The sequence below is a fragment of the Hoplias malabaricus genome, chromosome 2 (genome assembly GCF_029633855.1).
Source record: "Hoplias malabaricus isolate fHopMal1 chromosome 2, fHopMal1.hap1, whole genome shotgun sequence".
Taxonomy (NCBI): Eukaryota; Metazoa; Chordata; class Actinopteri; order Characiformes; family Erythrinidae; genus Hoplias; species Hoplias malabaricus.
This window is the reverse complement of record NC_089801.1, coordinates 46,905,695-46,930,608: the sequence shown is the minus strand read 5'-3', so window position 1 is coordinate 46,930,608 and position 24,914 is coordinate 46,905,695. Positions and strand designations below refer to the sequence as shown.

Below are 24,914 nucleotides of genomic sequence, written 5' to 3'. Positions count from 1 at the left end.
GGAGGTTGAATACAGAGCAGATGACAGACTTTGTTGACAGGTGTTTACTGAACCAACTGCAGTGCAACATCAGTAAGATAAAGAAGGTGGTGAGCTTTAGATAGCAAAAACCTCCATCTTCGTTAGTCACCATCAATGGAGTTGGTTAGAACTTTAGCACGAATTAAACATGCACTTGAACAACAACCTGGACTAGAGTTCTAACACCTGTGCAGTGATCAAGAAAGGAGAGATTCATCTTTACTATCTGAGTAGATTTAGTCCTTTTGGGGTTTGCACAAAGCTTGTAAGGGTATTTGACTTGATTGTTGTTGCTGGTACTGTTTGCTGCAGCAACATCCCTGACGAAAGTGCTCTGAAGTAACGAGATAAATGGATCAGGAAGCATTGCTCTGTTGGTGTCAAGCTGAACTCTATGAAGTTTTGGCAGAACATCGGACTCTCAGAATCTGCAATTATGGCCAATACATCACGACCACTGCATACAACAGTGAAAAAACAGAAGCGCATTTAGTAAAATATTCTCAGCTCCACTGAGCATACAGGAGCACTTTGTAGTTCTAGTTACGGACTGTAGTTAAGCTATTGCGCTGCATAATTTGTGTGCCCCTTTCACCCTGTTATTCAATTTTCACTATGATGACAGTGCAGGTATGATTTGCGTGGTGGATTATTCTCAGTGCGGCAGTGACACTGACAGTGCTGGCATGTTAGTGTTCACTGTGCTGGTATGAGTGATTCTGTCACAGCAGTGCTATGCAGTACACTCAGAAATATCCATTATTTCTGGTTGTAATTGTACAAATACAGTGGGCACATATACACTCAGCTCAGTGTGTGTAGAAACAAGGTGGTGGTAGTAATGCTATGGCAGATTTGAGGGTCTTATTTATATATCTAGATAAATCACGGTCTTGTAACGTCATGTTTTAATGTACCACTAACCCTCCACCAAACCCCACCCCCTCCCGTTTATTACTGTATAGCCTATGTGTGTTCTGGTGCTGTATGTATGCGACTGCGACACTGCAGTTCCCTTTGGGATCAATAAAGCTTTATCTTACTTCTGTAAAGAGCCCATTGCACACTTGCAGGGTGTGAAGCTGAGTGTGATGTGGCTGGCATGCAAATCATCTCCTTCAAGTCTCAGGCCATGGTTATCACCTGAAAAAAGAATTGCATGCCTCTTCAAGGTAAGAGGGAAGAACCAACACCAAGTGGAGGAGTATAAGTGTTTAAGTATCTTGGGGTTTTGTTCACTGTAGTGATGAAGAGAGAGCTGAGCTATAAAACAAAGCTCTCTAATTACCAGTTGATGTATGTTTGAGAAATAACAACAGTACAAAATGGTGGATGCAAGCAGCTGTAATGTTTTTTTTTTTTTTCTGTCAGATAGCTGACATCACTTTCTGTGACAGGCTGAGGACCACTGTGATCAGGAAGGAGCTTGGAAACACTGCTCTACCTGATATCGATTCCCTCTGGTTGACTCTGTATGAAGGTATACCATAACATACAAGATGGAGGCTCCAATATAGACCTAAGTCTATAAACTCTGGAGGGACCATATCTCCTGTTTGGCCTGGGATCACCTTGGGATATCTCAGGAAGAGCTGGATGAAGCAGCTAGAGACCGGGACACTTGGGCATCTTTATTTGTACTACCAGTACTTGGCATCCTTGGTATAGAGGAACTTCCTTTGATATAGAATGTCCAGGCTACAATCCACAGCAAGTCTCCAGGGGAATAAAGAGAGTAATAAATATGTCAGAGACAGTGGCTCATTAGTTGCAGCCCAGTTTGTGTTGGTCGTCCTCAAGTCCTTTATCAGTGAATACAGGAGGCTGCCCAAAGGATGCTGTTGGCTGGATATCTTTGGTTGGTGGACTATTCTCAGTCCAACTGTGATACTAAGGGCTCTAGCAGCACTGCTGTGTCTGATCCACTCATACCAGCGCAACATGTCATGTCAGTGTCATTGCAGCGCTGAGAATGATCCACCACCCACATCATACCTGCTCTGTGGTGATTCTGTGGTGGTCCTGATCATTGAAGAGCAGGGTGAAATGGGGATGATAATATATGCAGAGTACTACAGTACTAAGTACTAAGTGTACTACAGTCGGTGATTGTAGAACTACAAAATGCTCCTGTGTGGTCAGTGGAGCTGAGAGAATAGACAATGAGTTTAGATACAAGCCAAGCGTTCCTAATCCAGTGATCGTTCAGTGTACTATACTACTTAGCTTCTCAGAAAGGTGCAGATGAGTGATTCCCTGGTTGTTCGTTGTCCAACAAAAATGCACGGCTGCATATTGCGCATGCTCACTCACTTGGGGACATGCCAACTGAAAAAAGCTTTTGCTAGAAATAGATTCTCTTTGCCTGTCCTGCCAAATGTGTCATATGTGCCAACAGACACACCACTATTCTGTCTGCCAATCGTCAAGGTCACCTTGAGCCCAAGGGATGGACATACTAGTCCTAGGGTCACATTCTGGTTCTTGTTGACTTAGGAAATATCCAGTTTATACAAAATGCAAACTCAAATGTCAAATAATTGCAGACCCCTGATCCAACCAAGTTTGAATAGTAAGGTACTTGCTGATGTTCAAAGAAGAACAATTCATTTCTGGGTTTGTAGCTATTATTGCTCAGTTTCAGTAAGCATTTGCATGTTTTGACTTAATGAGATTTTTTTTAAACCTTAAATGTATCCTTTGCATAATGCTCATGTTTTGTTTGTGTTGTTTCCCAAAAGCGTATTCTGAAGGCCATGCCAACAAAGTTTTAATTTGTATATATGTTTGCAGTCTTTTGGTCTCTCAATACATTTAACAACATTCAGACGGATTTTTTTCCCCCAAAGGTTTGGACACATTAAGGCCATTTAATGTGGTTGAAATGTTCTATGTCCAGGGTTACTATATGAGGTTTGACTGAGTACAATGAGCACTGTGTTCAAATTAGTCCTTGACAGATGGTGTTTGTGTGTGTGTGTGTGTGTGTGTGTGTATGTGTGTGAGAGAGAGAGAGAGAGAGACCTGTAGATATGTTTAAAGTACTAGTTAGACTGTATATGTGTTTAAAAATAAAGACAGCCTCAACAGACGGCTGATAAATGAGAAACAGAGGATTTTCCTCCGACGGTCCAAAAACACACATTGGTAGATGGATTGGTGACTCAAAAATTGTCCCTAGGTCTGAGTGTGTGTCGCCCTGTGAAGGACTGCCATCCCCTCAAGGGTGTATTCCTGCCGTGAACCCAGTGATTCTGGGTAGGCTCTGGACTCACCGCAACCCTGAACTGGATAAGCGTTTACAATGAATAAACTTATATATATATTATAATATATATTTATTAATATATATATATATATATATATATATATATATATATATATATATATATATATATATATATATATATATTCTATTCAGTCTGTCATGTAGCTGTATAAGAGGCCCAACTCCTACTGCCAAATGCATTCCCCAAACCATGACACTTCATCCTACACATTTCATTGACATCTTTAGATGGTCTTCATGAAGATTGTTTCCTATCTGACCCAAAAAGTGAACTTTGGGCCACTTCTCCACTCTCCACGCATATTCCTCAGCAAAGGTTAGTCTGGCGTTTTGAGTCATTCTGCTAATGGCTCAAGGTTTGGTCACTGCAGTGGGGACTTTCAGTCCAAATGCTCTTAAATGTTGAGACACTGTATGATGAGACAGATCCTTACCCGGTTTAGTGCTGAAATGAATGAGATTGTGACATTGTTAAGATGTAATATTCTAGAAATCACAGATTTGGAATGACCAGCCTCTCGTGTTACAGCCTATAGGGTCAACTCCTTTGGCCCTAATCTGAACAACCTGCTGCTAGAGGGTTTCAGTCACATTAGAAAGGCTTGCCATTTTGCAAACTCAGTGAAAACTGGAAAGGTAGGCTGACAGTTAATTAAGTAAATTAGTCCCAGATTAACACCAATAACTGGGAGGTGTCTGAAAGTGTTCTCCAAGTTTGATCAGTGTTCTTTTTCAGATATCTCATTTAGGTTTTTTTATACTGTGCTTCAGAATATACATAACTCATGAAATATGCTTAAAAGATTGCCCTTTTTCTCCTGTTCGGATAATTAAAAATAGGACTACACAGTGACCTTGACATTTAGGAAAGTGTATGTTGTAATTCTGATCTCCAGTGTATACAGTATATGAATTTTCTGCTTTCCTGGAATTCCTCATTATACATTATACCATAACAGAATGGTGCATGGCTTTAGTGGTGCATGTTAATGAAGGAAGCTTTGATTTTCTTCTCCTTCAAGCACCTGTGCTTTCATTTTCACTTTTATTTAATTACAGTGTAAATAAATGTCTAATTCAACACCTATGGGTTCAGCCTGTATAATAAGCATAAAACAAAATATATTTTCTAACAGGTTCATTGGCACTGTAGGCCATTTTTCACCAGTCATAAATCTGAGTAAGGGGAGCTAGTAGCTACACACTCTGTGTGTGTGTGTGTGTGTGTGTGTGTGTGTGTGTGTGTGTGTGTGTGTGTGTTCATCCTCTGCAGTGGGCTGGCAGTGTGCCACTTTCTGAACTGACCGTCCTCACCACTATTACACAAATCCTGTACGCACTCACTGACCATTATATTTCATCCACTAGATCCATCACATGACCTGCAACAGACTCACGGGCTCACACATTTCAGTATGTGCAATCACAAACATGCTATACCATTATAGCTAGCCCACTCAGCCTTACTTCAAATATCCTCTTCCTTGGAGAGATTGTGTTAGATACTCTACCTCACTCACTCTCTCCCACTCACTCTCAGCTTCTTAAGCACCATCTATCATTCATTCACACACACCCCTTTCTCTCTCTCTCTCTCATACACACACACACATATTACTGTGTATTTCTGCCTTAGTGAGGTATGTATATGTCTTGATAATGTGTTGCTGTAGATTTATTTGTGGAGAAAGACCGATATTACATTTTTGTTTGCATCACTGCCCCCATTGCCTATTCATGCATTGTTACAGTTGTGCACCTATTATTCTTTAGGAAAGCCCCCTTTTAATTATGTATCTTGATGTATCTTTTGGAATAACACATTTAAAAAAAACAAAATATCACTCATTTCTAATTTAAGTGTCAACATTTGTCACTCAAAAAAGAGCTCACTGCACATACTTGCTAACACATGCCTTCATTAATCCACAGACAGTCCCAGTATAAATCTGGAGAGAAATGTCTCAGTGGAATATAAAAAACAGTTAGCATAGCAGCACAGAGTCAGCTTTTCGGCAAAGAAACAAAAATGACATATTACCAATGCAATTATGTTAACAAAGCCTGATCAAACTTCTCTTTTATGGATGTTTATCACAGTTTATACCGCAGTTAGTTCCAGTCACACACACAGACTTTTTTACAACCACTGTATCACTCCGCTGAGCTGTTTCTAACGTCTCTCTGAGCCCTGCTCTATTAAATTTTTCACCACTAAATAAACTTAAGCTCATTTTTCACACCAATGAACTGTCTTCAGTTTACTTCGAGAGTATACACTTAATCGTGTACCACTTAAACCCATTTTCAGTTTTGTAAACACGTACGTTTAACTTATTTCTTGTAATAAATGGAGATCTGAGGGCAGTGACTGGCACTAAAGTACCCTAGTATTATCCTTAATCTGAAAGAGCATAAAACAATAACTATGAACTAATAAAATTAAATGACTTAATTATACATAAAAATACAAAACAAGCAATAAGAACGAAAAGAGAAAACGGATATTAGCAGAGCCCATAGGAGATTTGCTAAAATTGTCTTTACGTTTGTGAGGAGTTTTTAGTTGCACATTCAGGACGTGCCTAAAATCATTCGCTATACCTTAGTGCACTAACAACTGTCATAATGGAGGTTTTAAAATGAGCACACCATATTTAAAATTATGTTCTGCGGTCATGGTATTGATATAACATTATATTAGAATAATATACTGTTTGGCTGGTTTACTTCACTCGTATGTTGCACTACAAAGGCAACGTACTGAAATTTGAGAGTTGCAGCTAAGCACATCGGACTAGATAAAGACTGTTTTGGGCAGAATTGGTTTATCTGGAACAGTTTATTCAGTAGATTAGCGGTTTGGGTAGTTTACTTAGACGGTTAGTGATAATAAAGTGTTAGTGAGTTGAGGCTGATCAAGTCTGGGCAGTGAGTGCTGTGCAGAGTTACTATAGCAACCAGCTGCTTGTTGAGGAACTATAATTTAGCGGAAGTATGTTCCCATATTAAAAACATATTTGACGCCACTTTCACAGCTCCGTTTATTTATTTCACACTTAAATGTATTACTCAAACTGTTGTATAAACACAGGAGAACACTTGAGTTATCATGAAATAACGATACGGCTGAGATGTACTGTACTATCCTTCATCTCATAGTTGTGCCACATCACAACCGTGCTATTATTTTATGATAACACACACCCTCTCGTGTTTTATTGCTAAAATAACTCACTGTCCTGTCATTATACATATATACATATATTATACATAATGCTTTATCAATATAACGTGTTATATTTCCAGTCCATTTTTAGCCAGACGAGTCTAAAAATATGTTTGTGAGTACTTCTCAAATGAATGTGAAATAATGACAGGCATGAGGACTGCTCAGTCAGAAGGCAGTGTAACACTCAAATATTATTGCCATTTTATTGGCCCACCACAGTTTTACATTGAAAAGCTTTGACTCCTTCACTCATGTATTCTATACAAAGAATGTTAAATAGGTGTAAAAGTTTGGATGAGGTTGTTGCACACTGAACCTCTATTGGCGTATACATTGGGCCCAGTTTCAGTCTCTCCAGACACACAGGGTCTGACAGTCCAAGTGAGGGTGAAAGATTTCCCTGTGATTTTGGGACAGCAAGTTCTTCTTATTGGTAGGGGCCACAGGTGCATTGTTCTCCACAAGTGAAAAGGGGCAGTATATATCTTTATGTAAGGCAAAGCAATATATGAAAGTTATGAAAAATCTCTTCCAAATCCTCTTGGGAACATGAGGGTGGAGTCTTTTTCTCACAGGGTATTCCCTCTGGAGAGGAGATCTGCCATGATGTTCCTATGGCCTAGCACATGGGTCATGTGCAGTGAGCTGAAAAGCATGCTGCTCCACAGAACTAAATGAATTATAGCTAATGCAACAGAACAGAGTGTGTGCATCCTGACAGTTTATGTATTATTATACTGCGCATCTGGACTAGAATTTGTTGGCTCAGAAGAAGAGGCGTGATGTGTCTCCGAGCTAAAAACACTGAAAGCACATGGCCTTTATGCCATTGATGTTTCTGAACCCTTGAAAACTGCTCCCCATCCAGTAAGTAATGTATCTGTCATGACTACTAAACTAAGAGAGAATACCAACATAGAACTTGGTGCTAGAAATCCCTCATCATACAATCATCCATCCATTATCTGTAACCGCTTATCCAATTTAGGGTCGCGGGGGGTCCAGAGCCTACCTGGAATCATCGGGCGCAAGGCGGGAATACACCCTGGAGGGGACGCCAGTCCTTCACAGGGCAACACAGACACACACATATTCACTCACACACACGGACACTTTCGAGTCGCCAATCCACCTGCGTGTGTTTTTGGACTGTGGGAGGAAACCGGAGCACCCGGAGGAAACCCACGCGGACAACACACCAACTCCTCACAGACAGTCACCCGGAGCGGGAATCGAACCCACAACCTCCAGGCCCCTGGAGCTGTGTGACTGCGACACTACCTGCTGCGCCACCGTGCCGCCCATCATACAATCAGACAATCATAAATAATTGTCTAAATAAACTAATATACTGGGGATTAATTGTCACAAGAGAGCCAAACCTGCCTCCATTCATTTGGTGAAATCCTATGAGGTGGGGGTGTGGCAAACCCAAATCATGAGAAACTTCTTAACCGCTGCCTTGAAGGCAAATCTCTGGTACTTTCCAAAAGCTGAAGGTATTTAAATATGCTTTCTGGAAATTGCCCGTAGTGAACTATGATGAATGGAGCCACACAGTCTGAATGTGTATTGGTATCAGGTGTTTGTTGAAAACCAAAGAGATCACAATCAGGATATATGTTGTGTAAAAGCTGCTTTCTGAGTCTAATACTTACCAAAATATCTGGCTGCAAAATATAAACTGGTTCTCCCTTTTCCACAGTCTCTGCCTCTGAATGGGAATAATGCAAATTGAATTCTGTACCCTGGCGAGATGATGGCTAGGACCCATGGATGAACTGTACATGCGCACCAGGCATCAACATGAGTAGAGAGGAGGGGGTGCCCACTCATGCTCAGCATGTGGGAGGGCACCCTTTGTTGAGCTGGGTAAGAAGTGACTCTCTGATTTTGTGGTTTTGTGCCACTTTGTGCCCAGAGTGTGCAAAATGCACTTTTACCATGTCCCTTTAATGTGGGAATTAAATTGGCAGTGTAATCTATAGGGATAAGTCTGCGGCACAGAGGATTTTTTAGGACCAACAAGGGAAAGCCAAAGCAGTGGATGCAGCAATTTACTCAGAGAGTTCCCAAACAGAATTATGACAGAGAACCGCCTGGATTACCATAGCAACTGCCTAACAATCCCTACCTGAAATATCTTGCAGCTAGCAATATTATAGTAATTTTATGAAATTTAGTTGGCAGTGCATTGGATATCTCTGCATATCTCTGTAGATTCTACACAAAATATACTATTTTTAGCTGTAAAAGCATGATAAGATAACTTGTTCGGTCAAAATTAGAATTTCGCCACTTACTTTTGTATAGTATATATTACACTTTATTTTCTTTTTTTTCCATTGCATGTATGCACACAGCAAATTTACCAGTGTTAAATCAACACCATTAGTGTAAAAATGTAAACTTGTCAACACTCTCAGTGTTAATTTAACACTGGTGAATTTGCTGTGTAGTACATATATTAAAGTTTTAAAATATGAATTACACAGGCACAAGCATATCTGGTGATCCATTAATATGACTTCTTTGACAAAGGCTTCTTTGAAGAAATTGTGATTTGGAGTTATGTTTGACCTTTTGTAATAAAAAAAAACTTGATTAATCAAAGTAATAATCAATATCGATCATTAAAATTTACAGTGAATCCATAAAATATTTCTTTACCCCCTCACCCACTTGTTTTTAAACTGATTTCAAAAGAGAGTTTTCCCGCCAAATTTCTCCTTCCAGCTTGCGCATGCAATAGGACACGTGCGTGCACGCTCCCTCCATCTTCGCTTGGGACAGGAGCCGCTCTTTCTTTCTCGCTCTCTTTCTCCTTACTGCCCCCACCCTCTCTCACACACACTTCCTCTCTGTGTAACCCACTCTCATATACACACACACACACACACACACGCACACATACACATACACAGTGACTAAGAGAGATGGACTCTGCCAGCAGCGCTCGCTGACACTAGGATCGTGCGCGAGGAGTGAAGAGTGACGTGATCATAATTCCATGAGGTAAGACTGCTTATCTTTCATGACGTCATTTTCGGCATCGTTTTATATCCATGTGTGCAGTTTTAAGTCAAGGGCAAGTGCACATCTCGACTCATGACTCTGCAACTTTTCCCTGGCGCTTCCATGTCGCTATGAAAAGGAGACTGATTTGTTTGTTTGGTTGTTAGTTGTTTGTGTGCAATAAAAATGCTGTAGCCCTCCCCTCTCCTCTGCTGCAGAGCTGCAGTGAAGGTTCAGGTGTTGGATCAGGTCCAGAGTTTTGTTTTAGACTCCTTCTTTTTCTCTTGAACCATACATTTTGATCACATTTAACCCTTATTAATATCTTTTTAATAATTAAATATGTGCTTTAATTGACACACATAAGCATTTCTGTGCTTCACTTGTCAGCAAAAGTCCAGCCCATGTGCCTTAAATGCATAAGAACTGCTTTTGATATTGTGTGACTATATACAAGCATTTTAAAGGTAAATTATGTGTTATTAAGTGTTGGCAAGACATTTTGGAGTCAGTACGAAGTGGAATAAAGCCCCCTGAATGTTTCTGACATGTTTTCTGACATATTTTTAAGATAAAACTCTTCAAAACTGTGTTGTTGTCGTTAGCTGTGTAGCTAACAGATATGAGCTGAGGAAAAATCTGCAGAATTATAAGTAAATGTGCTTTGGCTAGAGACGGTATCCATATCTATATTTTGGCAGATATTCACAGACTATTCTGGATTGGATATTAATTCCAAATAAATCTCCTCAGCCTAATTTAGCCTAATTTAGACAATCTCCCACTGAGATGTGTAATTAATGCTTTTTTATTTTGGGTACTGCTGCTAGATTTTAGGACAGAGTATCAGTTGTAGTAGTAATTATTTACTTATGATATTAGTTTCTTGGTTAAATTGCCATATCTTTTTTTAAAAAAACTTAATCTAAGTACATGATACAGATGAAATTTGTAATTAGTAAAATGTATTTTTGGGGCGGCATGGTGAGAGTAGATTTGCAGTCACACAGCTCCAGGGACCTGGAGGTTTTGGGGTCAAGTCCCGCTCCGGGTGACTGTCTGTGAGGAGTTTGGTGTGTTTGGTGTGTCCGCGTGGGTTTTCTCCAGGTGCTCCAGTTTCCTCTCACGGTCCAAAAACACACATTGGTAGGTGAACTGGTGATTAAACAGTGTCCGTAGGTGTGAATGTGTGTGTCCTGTGTCGTCCTGTAAAGGACTGGCGCCCCCTCCAGGTTGTGTTCCTGCCTTGTGCTCAATGATTCCGGGACAGGCTCTGGACCCACCACAACCCTGAACTAGAAAGTGGTTACAAGCAATGAACGAAAAATGTATTTTTGTGATCCTTCTGATTTGGGTTTCCTCACTTTTCAATAATGCACACAAGTGGGCTAATAACACCCCCTTGTGGAGGCCTGTGCATACATTATTTACATTTAATTAGCAAACTCTAGAAGCTAACATAGAATTTGCATTGTCATCTTAGAAAATCAGGCCATTGTGACTGTCCTAAACTTAATTGAAGAGGCTTATTTAAAACAAATTCTTTCAAAGGCAAATAAAAAGAATATAAGATAGAGTTTGTATGAACATACAAATCAATGTCGGAAAAGTGAAAAGGTGCCAAACATTCTAGTTCTTGTTTGTCAGCAGATCAAACTGTGTGTGTGTGTGTGTGTGTGTGTGTGTGTGTGTGTGTGTGTGTGTGTGTTTGTGTTTGTGTGGTGCAGGCGTGCAGTCATGGTTCTGAGGGGAATGTTCTTGTTGCTGCTGCTTGTTCAATTTTCTGCTGAGGGCACTGCCAAAGAAGGAGGCAAACCCAAGAAAGGCAAGAAGGGCAAACAAGTCATCTGTCCCTCGTGAGCCTCTCTCTATTTACCTCTTTTTTTCACTCTCTCTCATATTCAAATATGCTAATGTCTTTATGTTTTGTTTCCTGTTATTCAGTGTATATGTAAATGCCACACTATGACAAAGCTTACTCAGTCCTAAACCTAAAGGAACACTATGTAGTATTTTTATCTTAAAATTATAGCTTCAAATTCATTGTGCTTTTTCACTCACTTATTATAGGGAGAATAGAGTCTCTGTTGTTGCTACTTCAGGCTCGGCACTGCATGCATTACAATATGTAACCTTTGGAGGATGGTTTCAAAAACAATACCTCCATTTGATTTCAAATGTACCCACAGTATCATAACATTAATTATTTTCCTCACTCTGAGGACACCATAAGGAATGTTTAGCTCTTTCTGAGGTGTTTCTAGTGGCATAATTTAGAGGTTATGAGCAAGATCATAACAAAAATAATCACACATTGCCAAGGCCCAAATCCAGAGGCAAAAATTGAGAGAAACAAAGAAAGAATTCTGTACACGTGCAGACAAAAAGCTGAAGTGAAACAACATGGCCAATCTTCACATCATTAGAGCCCTAATACACTGTTTAATAGTAGACTTACTGATACAAGCGCCAGGATTGGTCAGCTCTTGCTCCTTGCACTGTGCTGTTATCACCTATAGTCTATTAAAGCACATAAATTATGTTATATTTACCTGTCCTCATTTCCCATAATGTGTAATTGTGTTTAAAAATGCAGTTTAGGCCTAGTTATTTGTATTTATTTTAGAATAACCCAATAACAAAAAGATGCAAACATTAAAGCAAGACTTTTACCTCATGCCACCGGAACAGAGGAAGAACCAGGGGTCCACGTGTTCTGTGATAAGTTGGTACTTGGTGTTTTTTGTTTGATAATGGGTAGTACTTGGTCTAAAAACTTTGAGAATCACTGTATTAATTAATTTTCAACCCATATAAAACCTCACCTCTAGTTTTTGGACAAACAGCTCACCACTTTTAAGCTTTCTGCAATGTTGTTTGAGTATCCCCTTTTCTTGCCATCTGGCAAAGTAGTGGTTTCTCTTTCTGATTATTTTGTACCTTTGTTCTAGGGTTCGGGTTAGGGTTCTATCTTTTCCATCTAGTTTTGTAGTCTTCAGTGTTGACCTTGCACCCTTAAGAGCAAGGTCTGCCCATTTGGTGTTAATTGTTGCTGTAGCTCCATAGAACACTATGTGGCATGAAAAGGAATGTAGATATACCATTTTGCTCTAAATGGTAGAATGTTGGTGTGATACATTGATGTGGTTTTTTAGCCTATTTACAGAGCTTCAGTTGTTCTGTACTAAACATTTTGAAACATGACTACCCCCGTTTGAGGTAACCTCTCTATGGCGCTCAAACGAATGCATTCAGAAACTGCAAAGCAGTTTAATTTTAATGTAAGTTGCATGTAACATATAAAAGTTAAGATAAGCAAAGTATCAAATATTCATGGACATTTTCAATTTAAGCTGCTAAAATGACTACAAATTACTATTTTTAAGGCATTATTAATATTCCTTTTAGCCACAGAAACTAAAAAGGATGCATGTCAACATTGTACATGATATGAAAACATTAAATTAGTGTGCTGAAAGCAAGAACGATTTTATTGAGGCTCTTGATTGAACAATGTTCTAGAGTCTTGGGTACATTACCTAAATTTGTGCTTTTCAGCCCTGGGTTTATCAGAGATTTTCAGAATTGGAGCTTGTTATATCTCTGCACTATAGTAAAAAAAAAGATTTAGCCTTTGTGTCAGTGTAACTTATTCTCATTAGTCTGGACCACTTTAATTCCCAAGTGGTGTTCAGAACTCATTATAATCTGCGTTAATGCTGATGCCACTTATTGCAGAGGTTTTAATAAGTCTAAGTTGATAAGGCAGCTAGGTTACTGACTTAAAAAGAGATGAAATTGAAATGCATGGATGTGTGTGCAGTCTCGCATGTCTATCTGCCTGTGTGCATCCATTTTTTTATTATAGTCAGTTATCAGCCGAGGACCTCGATCGAGTTCCTGCCAACTCAACCAGTAACATCCTCAACCGCCTGCTGGTGACTTATGACTCCCGTATCAGGCCCAACTTTAAAGGTAATACCCATTTATCTACACAGACAGAGCTTCATTCTTTTAGAATGTGACTCCAGGTCCTTTAATCCTCTTTAGCAATAAAAAAAGCATGGCGTTATTCAGTATTAAGTGTTTCACAGATGAAACTCATTGAAAAGAGTGGGAAAAGGGCTTAAAGAATTTCAGCTTCAAAATATGTAATCCATACAACATTGGGGCTTGAATACTGTATTGGAATACTTATTCATTCACTCATTTTCTTTAACTTCTTCTTCCTGTTCTGGGTTGCTCGTGTGCAAAATCATTGCTCAAATTGTTCTGGAGGCAGCAGTGCCTTCAAGGCAGAAGAATTGAAATTGGTTACAAGCTAAAAGGCTTGGATGCATGTTATTGCTTAACATAAATTGGAGCAGAGATTTTCAATTACGAGCTATAAACCAGCAGAGCTCCACCTAAACCCTCATGGCTTGCCGGCTTTGACTGCTAGAAATGACTTGGGAATGGAAGAAATGAATGTGCAATATATATATATATATATTTCTTTTTTTTTTTTTTTTACTGCAGACATAGTTCTTTTGCAAAAAAAAAAATACAGTATTTTGTTTTGCTTGAATGGAGGATAATGTAACTGCCTCTGAGGCATCACTTCCAAAAAATTATGAAATAGAACTAAGTGTACAGTAATAAAAAGAAAATCATACTGCACACTTATTTCTTCCATAGACATTACTGGCAGTCAGAGCAGGTGAACACAGAGCACTAGGCATAGCTTTACTGGTTTATGGCACATTATTTGAAAATCTCCACCCAGTGTGTGTTAACCAATCACACTCACCTCCACATTTTGACTCATAACCATTCCATCCATCCATTATCTGTAACCGCTTATCCAATTTAGGGTCGCGGGGGGTCCAGAGCCTACCTGGAATCATTGGGCGCAATACACCCTGGAGGGGACGCCAGTCCTTCACAGGGCAACACAGACACATTCACACCTACGGACTTTCGAGTCACCAATCCACCTGCAACGTGTGTTTTTGGACTGTGGGAGGAAACCGGAGCACCCAGAGGAAACCCACGCGGACACGGGGAGAACACACCAACTCCTCACAGACAGTCACCCGGAGCGGGAATCGAACCCACAACCTCCAGGCCCCTGGAGCTGTGTGACTGCGACACTACCTGCTGCGCCACCGTGCTGCCGACTCATAACCAATTACATTCATTCTGCCTTGACGGCAGTGCTGCCCCCAAAGTAGTAATTTTGCACACAAGCTTCTAGGTTTCAGTGGGTATGAATCAATTAAAACAAATTAGAATCCGAATCACTTTATTGGCCACTGTGCTTGCAAACAGAGGAATTTTTTCTCTGCATTTAACCCAATCCGTGCAGTGAAACACACGGTTACCTGGGGATCAGTTGGGGGTTAGGCGGCTTGCTCAAGAGCACTTCAGTCATGACCTGCCAGCTCTGGGGATCCTTCCGGTTACAAGCCCAGTTCCCTAACTACCAGGCCACAGCTGCCCTCAGTGGGGACAATGTAGGAAAACACCCTGGACAAGGTGCCAGTCCATCACAGGGAATCACAAGTTCACCCACTTACTCACACACACTGTTGGACAATTTTGCACAGCCAATCCGCCTACCAACATGTGTTTTTGGATTGCCGAAGCACCGGCAACTAGAGCAAGAAATCCATGCTGCCACTGGAAGAACAGACCATTATTTCATCACAGTGTCTGATATACTTCGATCAGCAATAACATTACTTCTACTTCTTCCTACACCCAGTGTTCATTTTTTCAGCTCAGTTACACATATAGGCACATTGTGTAGTTCTACAATTACAGACTTTAGTTGCCCTGCATGCATTGTAGGCGCCTTCACTCTGAACTTCAATGGTTAGGACTCTCACAGGCCACCTCAGAGCAGTTATTCTTTGTGGGGTTAATCATTCTCAGCACTGCAGTGATGCTGATATGTCATTAGCATGTAACTGCATGTCAGTGGATCAATGGATCTGACCCAGCAGTGCTGCTGGAGTTTTTAAACAGTGTGCCCACTCATTGTCCACTCTATTAGACACACCAGCCTTGTTGATCCTGCTTTTTAGATGTAAAGTCAGATGCAGCAGCTCGTTTGTTGCTGCACCCATCTGCTAGCCTTTCATCAGTTCTCATAAGATGTTGTCCATAGGACACTGTTAGCTGGGTATTTTGGTCTGGTGGACTGTGCTCAGTTTTGCAGCCACACATAAGGTTCAAAATTTAACACATACTAACACACCACCACAAAGTCAGTGTCAATGCAGTTCTAAGAATAATCCACTAATAATGACCTGTGAAGTGGTGCTGCGGAGCTCCTGACCATTAAAAATGGCAAAAGAGGGCTAACAATTATGCAGAGCAACATACTGTATATACTACATTCTGTAATTGTAAATCTACAAATTGCAGCTCTACGTTAAAGGAATTGGTTGTTAAATGTTGTATATTAGAGCTGTTGTATACTTATATCACAGAAAGTCATATGTATAGTTGCTAGTGAGCTCACTGTGATGCTTATTTGAAAGTAGGATAGAGGCTGCAGAACATGAGCAAATTCTATGGCTTCACACAGCAGAGTGTTAGGCCATGCAGTATGTCTCTGTGGAATTAAAACTTGTCATACAGAACCACTGAAGATCTATGGCCCTGGTTTTCACTTGTTCAAATGTTATGACCTCTTTTTGTTATTAGAGTGGAGGTTTGAAACCATATTTTTCTCGATTTGCTTGGTTTTCTCAAATAATATCTAAGGATAGGACTGGGATGGCACCAGTCACACACACTTCCATGCATAATTACACCTGACCTGAGAAAGCCCACTTAACCATATGTGCACACGGCTGGTGCTGTGCTTTGACAGAAATTCCACTAGAAGGCAATTGTTCATGTTCATGTCTGTATGTGTGTGTGTGTGTGTGTGCAGGCATTCCAGTGGAGGATAAGGTGAACATTTTCATCAACAGCTTTGGTTCAATACAGGAGACTACCATGGTAATCACTGTCCTCCAGAACAGTTGTTGTGTATTGTTTATTTTTCATGTATTTTTCACTAGAGATTCACTTTTGATAATTGCAGGGTGTATGTACTATAAAGTACATATACTTTACACATTTTTAATGACTATTATCAAACCTCTTTATATCCCTCAGTGTTCCTCTGTATCTCTCTCATTCTCTGTCTATGTGTATGATTCCCGCAGGACTACCGGGTAAATATTTTCTTGCGACAGCGCTGGAATGACCCACGCCTGCGTTTGCCAACAGACTTCAAGTCCGACGCACTGACTGTGGACCCCAAAATGTTCCAGTGCTTGTGGAAGCCTGACCTTTTCTTCGCCAATGAGAAGAATGCCAACTTCCATGATGTGACACAGGAAAACATTCTGTTATTTATCTTTCGGAATGGCGATGTCCTTATTAGCATGAGGTGAGCTATGGTTAAAGTTAAGAAAGTTAAAAAAAAAAAAAAAAAGAGGGGAACTGTGAACTGGTGAATATTTACTACAGTTTTGGGAATTACATGACATGTATTTTATATGGAATGATACAGAGTACATGATACAGACATAAAAGTAAGTGTTCTTATATAATAAGTCATGAAACCTGTGGGTTACGATGAGTTTAGGTGTGTTATGCGTTTTAGGGCTTGACTTGCTCCCAATGATACCGGGTAGGTTTGTGACCCAACACGCCCCTTAACAAGAGAAAGAGCTTCCAGAAAATGAATGAATGAACGAATCTTACCCATCTTACACTGATCTAAACCGTTATCAACCCACCATAGAGCCACGGGCCTTTCTTCCCCTGTAGCCCTTTAAATTAATTTCAGGGCCAATTGTTGATTGAGTATCTCTAATATTATTATATATTATTTTGTGCTCGTGTGTACGTTTGCCTGTGTGTAACTTGGTAGTGTGTAAGTGGCTGTGCTGAGCTCTGTGCTATTGTGCACTCTGTAAATGCCTTTATAGCAGATGAAAGAATGTTCTGGATTTTCATCGCCATGTGTGTGGGAGCCTTAGGCCAACACACACACACATACACACACACACGCACACACTGAGTGTTTTCCTCATCTGCTACTGAAGCTCCACACGCAACCAGGCCTAATGAACCTTGCAGCATGAAAATGCGTGTGTGCACTCTGATGAAATCTCAGATACAGGGTTCCAGGGTTGAACATTTTTAGCAAGTTATTTTGACCAATAACAAACATTTGTTAGTCAGAAATTTACTGTTCAACCGGCCATTCTAAAAAACAAAAAGGTGAATCAAAACGGAAATTGAAATATGATTGCCTGAAATTAATTTAAAGACATTGTGAATTACTTGGTGTAAATACAGCATTCAACATTATAGTACATTTTGCTCCAGTGTCAACTAGAGGATGATGGCTACCCTGCTTAAATCTTGCCTCTAAAGGGAGTTTTTTCTTGCCACTGTTGCATCAGCTATGCTCACTTGGGGTGTGTGTGTGTTTCTGTGTGTGTGTGTCTGTGTGTGTGTGTGTGTGATTGCAGGTTATCAGTCACTCTGTCCTGCCCTCTGGATCTGACCCTTTTCCCTATGGACACACAACTGTGCAAAATGCAGCTAGAAAGCTGTAAGAACACACACTCATACACACAATATATATATATATATATATATATTATCAGTACGTACTGTAATTTTTGTATGTTGTGAGGTGAAGGTGTCATCGATTATTCTTCAGGCACAATCTTCTACATCCTGGATTGTTTTTATGTTTATGAAAAATCCACATGAATATCTGGCTTCTCAGTAGAACAATGCCCAGAGCACAGCATATTAGTCATGTGGGCATAATACTCTGGCTCATCAGTTTTGTTATGTATGAAGGTTTTTGTTAAAGTTAAATGTATTAATTGTGTGTTTGTGTGTGTGTGTTTGCAGTTGGCTACACCACCAAGGACCTGGTATTTATGTGGCAGTCTGGAGACCCTGTTCAAATGGATGAAATTGCACTGCCACAGTTTGATGTCAAACAAGAGGATATTGAGTATGGCAACTGTACTAAATTCTATCCTGGAACAGGTACAAAAACACATGGGTACATGCATGTACACCATGTACTTGCACACACACACACACACACACATACAATGTTACTCCCTTATAGCATTGTTTTCAGAAACCATCCCATGAGGCAGGAAAATGCTGACTTCTCATTTCAAAGCTCTCCCAATTTGCACCTGAGTGCACTCAAGCATAGCTCTTCAGAACTTTATCTACAACTAAAAAAAAAAGTTTTTTTTCATTTCTGTCTATAGGTTTTATTCCACAGCAGTAAATGCATAACATTTGACAAAGTCACTGGCAAAACGAATTAAATTCAAAAGCAAACCTGAGCCATTTTAATGTGGAAATATAGTAAATATATAGTATATACATCAATTCAGTACAACTGATGAAGTGGGAGTGTATTGGAAGTGTAGATGGAGATGAACGTCAACAGAATGCATGTACGTGTAAGGGTTGCTGAGGGATGAGGGGTGCGGACTGACGGAGGGCGGACGCAAACGCTGAGAACACAGACTTTATTTACAAAACAAACACAAACGAACTAGAACAGGAAGCGAGCATGAAACGGGCGTGAGACGAAACAAGAGGAACGAGCAGGAGAAACGAACACGAGAGACGAGCAAGAGACACGAAGAACACGGCGAACATACAAAGAGCAATCTAAAGAACTATGAACACGAAACAAGTAACAATGTACACCGCGAACGAAACATGGAACAAGGTACAATGAACGACAAGAGGAAGTGAGACGAGAGGGCTTAAATACAATAACAAACGAGAAACACCTGAAGACCATAACGAGGGTGACGTAAAAGAGGCGGAGACGAAGGTAGAGACAAAGGCGGAACAGAGGCGGGGCATGAACATAAACAAAACAAAGCCATGTGCTGAGAACAGGAAAACACGAGACGAGACGAGACGTGAGTGTGACAGTACGGAATTTTTTTTCACTCTACTTATTTTTATAGGGTTTAGTGTAGATGTGGACATTCTTGTTGTGGTCATTTTTTAAATGCTAAATAGATAACAATGTATTCCAAATATATTGTTTGTTTATTTATTTATTTTATTTTATTATATTTTTTTTTGCAGGGGGTAGGGGGGGGTGGTATATGTTTGCTGCTTTATATCATACTTGAGTCCAAATCAAATCATCTTGAGTCTTTGAGGTTTTAGTCGAATCACACCTAAAGTCAGTGAGGTCTAAATGAAGTCTTGAATCCTTGAACTATAAATCTCAGTTAAGTCCTGAATCTTCAAAAAGTGCAATTTTGAGTTGAATCTTGGATCTCTTATGAGCCAGAGATTAGTGTCATATCTTAGAGGTGCAAGTCTATGTGCCAAATTTTAAGTTCTGAATGTCATGTATGCTTAAACTTTTTTTATTATTATTATTTTATTTTAATTTTCTTTTTAGAAGTAAACAAGTCCTTGATTGGGGAATTGAAACAGCAGCTTTATAAGGTATAAGCTGCTGGTGTTTAAAAGTAGGTAAGCTACAGCTAGAGATGGGCTGTTACAAATTACAAATACTTGCTAAACATGAAATGTATTAAAATACAATACAAATTACTGGTTTAAAAAATATATATTTTTAAATAAAAGTAAATTATAATTTGAAAGTACAAAGCATTAGACATTGATATTATCGGATATTAGGCATTTAGTAGCCTTATATGACTCTGACTGGTCTTGAAAACAGAATCTCTGCTAGTTTCACACATCACATGTTTGCTATGGCCAGTCAGGATATATTGGATATCCGAGGCTGTAAAATTAGGAGTGTTTTCTTGGTGGATTCTGTCAGTGAACCGAACAATGAAGCCACACTGAAGCACAAGTGAGTAAATATCAAAATGAAAGATTTGTAACTGTTGCATGACTTGCTTTCTTTTATTTTTTTAACCTTAATATTATTAACATGGACTTGATGAAGGCTGAACCTATGTGCAGACAAACTTTATTAAACGTAAAGAGAAGCAAATATGATGCACACAACCAACAGACAAATAAGGACAAACACAGGAACAATACACAATACAAAAAACACAGAGAGCAAGACCTGACAGTGCTATGCAAGCTATTTCTCTGTTAAGAATGACCACTATGAAACAACAGAATGTAGCTTGGTATAAATAAAATAAAAATATAGAAACGGGCAATAAGTCTAGCAAACACAGCTTCCCATATGAAGACTAACCATAAAATACCACTGTTCCAGGCTGCTTAAGCATGTTTGTGATATTGGATGGTGCCAAAGTCACTAGTTAGTAAATATATTTGCCCATCCTAGAGTACGTTTTTGCAATTTATTGAGTTTAATGCTATTCAGTAAGCACAATGTGGCAAGCTCCACATGCTTAGGGTAGTTGGCAGACCATTCAACCATCTGGATTGCAATTTTATGTTTGATTAGTTGTTGATTTAAGTTGTTGAAATACATATAATATGCTATTTAATGTACCACTGGATTCCAGATTTAAATGGTAAAGCCATTTTCACAAATAACATACTCTAGTGTCAAAAAATACACTGCCTGGTCAAAAATCTTTGATTATGGCATGCATTCGCTGTAGCATCATTATTTATTTCTATCCAGAGTTGCATTAATTTTTCCCCAAGATCTTGTATTTATGATGGGAGATTTAGACCACTGCGCAAAGTCTTCTCCAGCACATCCAAAAGATTCTGAATGGGGTTCAGGTCTGGACTCTGTGGTGGCAAATCCATGTGTGAAAATGATGTCTCATGCTCCCTGAAGCACTATTTCACAATTTGAGCATGATCAATCCCGGCATTGTCATCTTGGAATATGTCCCCGTCACCCGGAAACAAAAAATCCATTGATGGAATAACCTGGTCATTCAGTATATTCAGGTAGTCAGCTGACCTCATTCTTTGGGCACATAATGTTGCTGTACCTAGTTATAACCGACAGCAGCAACCCCAGATCATAGCACTGCCCTCACAGGCTTGTACGGTAGGCACTAGGAATGGTGGGTGCATCACTTCAGCCGCCTCTCATCTTACCCTGATGTGCCCACTCTAGAACAGAGTAAATCCAGACCACGTGACCTGCTTCAGAGTCCAATCTTTATGCTCTCTAGCACATTGAAGCAGTTTTTGCCTGTTAGTCTGTTTAGTCCCAATCCCTTGAGTTCCCTTCGCATAGTGTGTGTGAAAATGCTCTTAATTTCACTATTAAACATATCCCTAAGTTCTGCTCTTTTTTTCTACAATTTGATTTTACCAAAGGTTTAAGTGATCGCCAATCACAATCATTCAATCATTCAATCACTAAAGACAGTTCTTAACCTGGTTTTAGTAGTTTCAGCAATCTCTTTAGATGTTTTCTCTGCTTGATGCATGCCAATAATAATAATAACAGATTGACATCTTTTCCACGACCACATGACGTGTCTTTTGAGATGGTGGTTTAACAAATGAGAAGCTACTCAATGCATTAGTTAGGGTTAAATAACTTGTTGACAGCTGAAACATAAGCACCCATGCATGGAGGCTCTTAGTTATTTGCTTAGTTAAATCCAGGTGGTGGACTTTTTTTTGGCCAGGTGGTGTATAGCGTGAATAGTACAGGTCCCAAAACAGAACTTGGTTTATACAGATTTTCAATTACTTTTACAAACAGGTAACAGTTGTTCAGGTTGGATTGACCTTTTGCAATTTCATAGAAGTTCAAGATAAAAAAAAAATCACTGTAGATTGGTAATCTTTTGCTGTGTGACACTGCGAAGAAATGAAATGCCAAGCTCAGTCAAGCTCAGCACTTGTGAGCTGTAAGCGAAATAAAATAATCGCAAGCACATCACTGAGCCCATAGATCTAGTAGTTTAGAGAATGTTTTTGTTTGAAGAAATAATGACTTATGCTCTGTGAAGAACTGGTGCCCCCTCCAGTGTGTATTCCCGCCTTGCGCCCAGTGATTCTGGGAAGGCTCCGGACCCACCACAACCCTGAACTGGATAAGCTGTGACAGACTATGAATGAATGAAATAATGACTTAATATTACCAATATAATACATTAAATTGCTGGTGTACACATATTACACCATTTATTCCTATAAACAGAGATACCTCACAGACATTTTTCACTGCTATAGCTCAGGTTTATACAGTTGCAGATGGATGAAGAGCTGAGCAGTGCCATCAAGCTGGACAGTTTTCTTGCAGCAACTCAAGTGAGCAGATCTCGCTACATTCTTATAATGTAGAATGATAAACCACAAGAAAACCACTGACTGGTGAAGTGAACACAATTATCTCCTTACAATGACACCTGTCAAGGGGTGGGATATATTAGACAGCAAGTGAAAAGTCATTTCCTGAAGTTGATGTATTGGAAGGAGGTGTGCAAAATGTGCAAGCAGCCCCATATACAATGAACTGCGATGTACTGTAGGTTTTAACATCAGTGAGGCTTACACACCCATGAACCAGTCACTGGTTAACAGTATACCCAGAACACCTTCCACCAGACCTGCTGTTGGAGATATGATTTGAAAATAATATTATGACTATCATAATTTAGCCATGGTCACTGTGATATTTATTTTCCAGATTGAAACCATTTAACATCAAGAACTGACTTCACTTGCTGCCTAATATATCCCACATTTTGAGAGGTGTTAAGCTATTTACTTTGTTACTTCCCAACACTGCTAAATAAATCCTGCTATTTACACTAATCAGCCAACACATTAAAATGACTCCCTTGTTTCTGCCTTGAGTACTTCGTTAGCCATGTTTTTCTCTGTTTATAAATGCTCAAGGCCTCTACAACACCACCCTAGAGCAAGATTTTTTTTGGGTGGTGGACCATAGTCAAAACTTGGACCATAGTCAACACTGTGTCACTGATGTAGTCGTGCCGTGTTAGTGTGTATTGTGTTGTTACAAGTGGATCAGAGACAGCGGTGTTGCTGAAGTTTTTACCACTGTGCCTATTCACTCGCAACTCTTTTAGACATTGCTACCTTTTTGGTTCACCTTGTATAGTAATCAGAGACAAGGGTGAACAGAGAATTCTGAAAAAAAGACAAGTAGATTATAACACTATTCTCAACACCATCTGTAGCCACAGTTTTTGAAATGATAAAGAAATTCATAAGTGTCAGGGCAAATATTACCTATTGTAGAGGACACTAGATTCAGACTGTAAGGTTAATTTATGTAAACAGTTACTGTCAACTTAGATTTCTCCTACTGAAAGCAGATTTGAAAACAAACAATGAATGGTTACATTTTAACCTGTAGCTTTTAAACCTGAGGTTAATATCTAGTTGTTAAAAAAGCATATTTTATGTTGGAACAAAACAAAATGTTTTTCATATTTTAAAACCATAAAATATTGTTAAATATTGTAACATTTTAAAAGAAAAATGCTCCATATCATGCATCTGAATTCATCATGAATAGAACAATAGGAATCATCCAAAGTAATTTAATTTTAAATATTTCTTACATATAAAGGTAAGATTTTTTATTCATTTTCCTGTAATGTTATTACTACTGAGATATGAGATATTCATACACATGTACAAACACACACACACACACACACACACACACATTATCACATGAGCGTTAAATATACAATTCAGTCATGTCTAAGTATATAAAATCCTTTAAGTGCTGGACAACCTTTCATAATACGTGCTACTAACACTAGCCTCTTGATTACCATGCAATAAACATTATGGTTTATGCTGTAACCAGTACCAAAGAGACAAATTATAATTTGTAGGTAACACATAATTTGTAGGCGAGTCTTAACATAAATTGTTCTAAAATAACATAAACATGATTTGTCTTGTAAACACAGCTCCATCCAGCTCTGTCACAGCCGAGAGTGAAAGTAATTAAAAATTTCAGTTCTACAGTGATCCACAATCAATTTCTTAAATTGTCCATTATCTTCCATCACTGCCTCCACACATCACAGGAGCATAAATCCATTACAAGCACATACATTTTGCTGTTGGCCATACTGTACTACAGTAATAAAGTAGCTTAAGTGTAGTCCTTTCATACAAGTGTCTTTCATTACATAATATTCCATTCACTCCTTATGTAAGAGTACTGAGCCACATAAATCTACCTCTCTGTAATTTCTCTCTCTCTTTCTCTCTCTCTCTCTCTAAGTTCAAGTACAAGATAAATTCATCTTCCTTTCTCACACAAGGTCATCTATAAATACACACTTAGACATACACATGCACCACGAATCAGTCAGTATATAATAGAATTAGCATCCAACCTAGTTTACATACAACAAGATATTATAATATTGT

The 24,914-nt window shown here is 39.2% G+C and overlaps 1 protein-coding gene across 2 annotated transcripts in view; it reads left to right on the top strand.

Annotated features, from left to right (window-relative positions):
- The first annotated feature begins 11,294 nt into the window (after nucleotides 1–11,294).
- Nucleotides 11,295–24,914, top strand: part of glrba (glycine receptor, beta a) — a 28,417-nt gene continuing 14,797 nt past the window's right edge. For both annotated transcript variants that reach the window (XM_066658985.1, XM_066658984.1), the window contains exons 1-6: nucleotides 11,295–11,413; nucleotides 13,426–13,532; nucleotides 16,483–16,550; nucleotides 16,760–16,986; nucleotides 18,080–18,162; nucleotides 18,474–18,614. In XM_066658985.1, the coding sequence (XP_066515082.1) occupies nucleotides 11,295–11,413; nucleotides 13,426–13,532; nucleotides 16,483–16,550; nucleotides 16,760–16,986; nucleotides 18,080–18,162; nucleotides 18,474–18,614 (745 nt within the window). The remainder of the gene's footprint in view (nucleotides 11,414–13,425; nucleotides 13,533–16,482; nucleotides 16,551–16,759; nucleotides 16,987–18,079; nucleotides 18,163–18,473; nucleotides 18,615–24,914) is intronic.